The 5142-nt window shown below is 38.6% G+C and overlaps 1 protein-coding gene across 1 annotated transcript in view; it reads left to right on the top strand.

Annotated features, from left to right (window-relative positions):
• Positions 1 to 5142, top strand: part of LOC101846008 (activating signal cointegrator 1 complex subunit 3) — a 9830-nt gene that overhangs the window by 3593 nt on the left and 1095 nt on the right. The window contains exons 4-7 of the mRNA XM_013084619.2: positions 1 to 145; positions 1585 to 1738; positions 3139 to 3250; positions 4788 to 4879. Of these exons, the coding sequence (XP_012940073.2) occupies positions 1 to 145; positions 1585 to 1738; positions 3139 to 3250; positions 4788 to 4879 (503 nt within the window). The remainder of the gene's footprint in view (positions 146 to 1584; positions 1739 to 3138; positions 3251 to 4787; positions 4880 to 5142) is intronic.

Raw genomic sequence — 5142 nt, 5'->3', positions numbered from 1 at the left:
TGGACGTTTCAGCTGACCAGGGCTGGCTGGTGACCTCGCTCAACGTGATCCAGCTGCTCCAAATGGTGGTTCAAGGTCACTGGTGGAACCAATCCTCGCTGCTCACACTGCCCCACGTACAGTCCTACCACCTCGCCTGCTTCAGGTAATGCTATAATATTACCAATAAGGTTCTCAAACTTAAAATTTCACTATAAAAATATTACGTATAAATACAAATCAAGTAGATGTAAAGTAAAGTAAAGCTGTTCTCACATCCGATCCAGACATTGGGGATTGCTTTGTTTGTGAGACGACTTCCTGGGCCTTCGGTATATTGTGGTAGGGTGGCCAGTTCTTTTCCACACCGCCTTTACTTCCCCAACTCGAAGTCAGGTACCCATTACTACTGGGTGGGCAGGAGGGGGTTTAAAAAAAAATGTGTCCGAACCGAGGCTCGAACCCGGACTTTCCGCTTTGTAGATGAGCGCCAAGTAGATGTATGTTACCAAATAATACACCTCAACGAGCACCCGTCCAAGATAATCACCCTGTACGAACAACCCCTTCGCACATACATGTACTCCCTTTGTGTTTAAAAAAAAAAATATACTGACACTGTCCAAGAAACCAGTCCTACCATCTCGCCTGCTTCAGGTAACTCCATAAGGTTCTCAAACTTACCATTTCACCATAAAATAAAAATATCACAAATGCAAGTCAAGTTGATGTACATGTTACCAAATAATACTCCTCAACGAGCGCCCGTCCGAAATAATCACCTGTACCAACAACAACTTCCCACATACCACCTTTTATGTATTTAAAAAAGAATAATATATTGTAACGACACTGTCCAAGAAGACCACCTGTCTAAAATACCACTTTTCTCCTCTGAAATGAGTGGCTGTGTTAGATAGGTTTACATGTAACTATTCCACAACTTTTAACACAGTCAATGCTAGAATAGAACTAAAAACCATCGTTGTGCTTGAAACTGAAAATAAAGACAATGAGTGTTGAGTTAATGACAAAATGCCATTCAAATTCGAAGGTTTTTAATATTTTATAGTTTGAATACTAAGTGTTCAAAGTGTCATCATAAAATGACCCTTTACTTTTTCCAGTGCTAATAATGAGAAAAAGTCAAAAAAGAGGAAAATATTCCGCCCCCGTTGCAATCCCGAAATTTCAACATAGAACTCTAATACTAACTACAATAATATAACACATACGAAGTAATATTTTGGAAACAACAAAAAAGCGGAAATCCGCAGATCTGCGGAAAATTATCAGCACTGTTTTTCTTGATATAAAGAAGTTGGGGGTGCATGTCTGTTTCTGATACTTCCCTGTGTCATAATATGAGAAGCTGGAGTGGTAGGAAACGAAAGTGGTATGTAGGCTACTTCCAATCTGGAAGTTTTTTTTTTTTAGAGAGATGGTTTCAGTTTGACACCCGTGGGCCTCATTTTTTGTGAGTAAAAAGATAACCTCATGAGTTGGAAAAATGAACTAAATTGTGATTATGGAGGATATTAAACATCTACAACTACAACAACTAACATCTACAACAACAACTACAACTGCTGTTTGTCCCTCCAGACGTCCGGGCAAGTCGTCGTCGTTGCCCCGCGGAGCCCCCGATTCCAGAGCGGTGGTCGACAACCTCCCTGAGCTGATTGCTCTCTGCGATGGACAGATGAAGACGCTCAACAACATGCTGGCCTCTGACATGACCCCGCAGCAAGTCGATCAGGTTTGTGCATGGTCGCTGATGACAGAGTGACGTTTTACTTTCCCCCGCCTCCCAGGCAGTGCTACTGACTGAAGTTATCCTTAGGCCATTCCCAAAGAGGGGTATATTAACATGTTCTTATGTACAGTAGAATTGTAAATGGACTGATTTATCAATGTCATGCTCATACTGTGCCGGAACAACATAGGGGGAACTGCTGCTTTTTCTTTCCTCATTCTTACTATTGTCATTTTCCTCTACTTCTTTTGTATGTTTGTATTTGTCACTCTCTTGGGCACTGTGCACCTCTATGTGGTGAATCTACTCAGTATAAAGCCACGTAAATTCACTTGGTCACAAGTTTCCCTCTGAAACTAAGACAAATAAAAACACTTGATAGCTTCAAAAGACATCTTAAACATTTTCTGTTCCTACAGGCCTATCCTTCATAAGCTTTTAACGTTATCTTTCATTATAGTTGTTCTGTTCCTATGTCTGGATGAAAATAGTCTGTGTGTGTGTGTGTGTGTGTGTATGTGTGTGTGCATTAATGTATATTGCATGAGAAGAAAAAAGGAAGTAGTAAGAAAGGTTTTTGAAAAATGGGTATTCCAATGTAAAGCGCATTGAGCTACTTTTTTGGAAATGCGCTATATAAATGTTATATATTATTATTATTATTTTATTATTAGTCGGTGCTTGTACTAATACATGAATACACTTTACAACATGAATTGTCTTGACACAAGAGTATCTCCAGTCCAGGAGGTGCATCTACTCAGTATAAAACCACGTAAATTCTCTTGGTCACAAGTTTCGCTCTTTTTGGTGCTTGTACTAATATATATACACTTTACAACATGAATTGTCTTGACACAAGTGTATCTCCAGGTGGTGCATCTACTCAGTATACTGTATATTATATATATACTTTACAACATGAATTGTCTTGACAAGTGTATCTCCAGGTGATGAATCTACTCAGTATACTGTATATTATATATACACTTTACAACATGAATTGTCTTGACACAAGAGTATCTCTAGGTGGTGAATCTACTCAGTATACTGTATATTATATATACACTTTACAACATGAATTGTCTTGACACAAGAGTATCTCTAGGTGGTGAATCTACTCAGTATACTGTATATTATATATACACTTAACACCATGAACCATGTTGACCACAGGTGTACCAGGTGATGAATCTACTCAGTATACTGTATATTATATATACACTTAACACCATGAACCATGTTGACCACAGGTGTACCAGGTGATGAATCAACTCAGTATACTGTATATTCTATACACTTAACACCATGAATCACGTTGACCACAGGTGTACCAGGTGGTGAATCTACTCAGTATACTGTATATTATATATACTTAACCCCATGAATCATGTTGACCACAGGTGTACCAGGTGCTGACAAAGATGCCTCAGATTGAGGTGGATGTGGAGCTCCGTGGGTGGCTGGAGGGTGAGCCGGAGAGCTCGTCTCGCCAGTTCAACATAGGGCACCGAGGTGAGAGTGAGAGCTGGTATTGTCTTTCTTTTAGAGATGGAAGTGAAGTCCTGGCTAAATGATGACAACTTAGTCCTTGTCCTAGTCTAGTGGTGATTTGTAAGTCCTCATGAACTGTAAGTTAATTAGTTTAGTGTTGTTCTGTAATTCCTATTGGTGAAATGTAAGACTGTTAGTATACTATTTTAGTGATAATCTGTAATTCCTAAAGTCTAAGTCCTAGTGACAATATAGTGGTGAGCTGTAATTCCTATTGGTGAACAGTAAGACTGTTAGTGTTAGTATACTATTTTAGTGATAATCTGTAATTCCTAAAGTCTAAATCCTAGTGACAGTGTTGTGGTGAACTGTAATTCCTATTGGTGAACAGTAAGTAACTAGTGCAGTGATGTTCTGTAAGTCCTAGCACAGTGCTGACCTGAAGGTCCTCGTCAGACTGGCAAACATCAGGTCCCTGGTTCAAGTCCCTTCTCTTTCTGATAGGATGTTGTATCTTTGGTTGTAAGTGAAATGGAAGTAGGGGCCTATGTGAATGAAAGTATCGGTCACACTGTAGGCCTACTCTCAGAATACACTCATGAATCTGTTACATGTACAATTTGAGTTGCGGCTCCTACAATATTTTCACCCTAATGTGTAGCAGGGCATGGATAAAGAAATGAGGGACATTTTTAAAACATTATTGTCAGTTAGTGTAAGCATCATAAATGTATATTATATATATAATATATTTCTGAGAACATTCTCTTCTGAAAATCACTGCATCCACAGCTTTTTTTTCTAGTAATTCCAGTAATATGGTCTCTTGCTTGAATTTAGTCTGTTCTGTGTTGAGTAGTAGTAGTAGTAGTGGGGTGCTACAATCAAAATAAGGATTGGAATTGAATTGTTGTGCACTTATTCATGTATTATTACTATTAATATATATATGTTTTACGACAGGGTGGAATCAGGCGCTTGTCAATTTTTTGGGCATATGGAGTTATTGGCATCATCTTACGTCTTGTTCGTTTGTCTTGCTTTCGAAGAAAAAATTACTGTACCCATTTGTCTTCAATAGAAGTCGAGATATGCTGAATTGAAGCAGGAGAGGTCACTTGGTTTCAGAAGTAAAATTAGAGAGAAAATGGCCACCAAAGTTTATTGACTTCCAAAACTTGATTCATTGGAAACTGCAAATTTATGTTTTGTGCTTTTAATCAACAATTTTCAGTAAAAAGCCACACAGCAATGTATTTTAAAATGGACATAAAAGGTGTTGAGCCAAAAAACAAAAATTTGATAAAAGTCCAGTTTCTTCAGTTTGATTATTTTGACGAGCACCTGATTCCACCATGATATATATATGCGTGAGATGATTGTTTTGAATTTATGTTCACATATTACTTTATGTGAGATGATTGTTTTGAACTTATGTTCACGCATTACTTTATTTGAGATGATTGTTTTGAACTTATGTTCACGTATTACTTTATTTGAGATGATTGTTTTGAACTTATGTTCACGTATTACTTTATGTGAGATGATTGTTTTGCAGGAGGTCTGCGGCCAGAGTCACACTGGCTGCAGGCACACGCTGACCAGGAGTACGTGCTACATGTCAATCTACGCAGAATTAACAAATCAAGGGTATGTAGTATATCTCAGGTCACTTGTGGGTGAGCTGGTCTTATCTCTTAATCTAGATTGATTATAATTATGGTAAAACTTTCCATGTTATATTTCTTTTGTGACTACCAGTCAGCGCCTTTGCCACAAAGCTTTAGCTGCCGGGGATGGAGACTTGGGCAATGACAAAGCCAGTGGAGAGAAGTGGCCATCTTAGCGCTAAAGAGGTGATCCTCTTGGGCAGTGTCATTGCACACGCAATATAGAAATAGCACACGCGGGGG

This window comes from Aplysia californica, unplaced genomic scaffold (genome assembly GCF_000002075.1).
Source record: "Aplysia californica isolate F4 #8 unplaced genomic scaffold, AplCal3.0 scaffold00305, whole genome shotgun sequence".
NCBI lineage: Eukaryota > Metazoa > Mollusca > Gastropoda > Aplysiida > Aplysiidae > Aplysia > Aplysia californica.
This window is presented reverse-complemented; position numbering and strand designations above follow the sequence as displayed.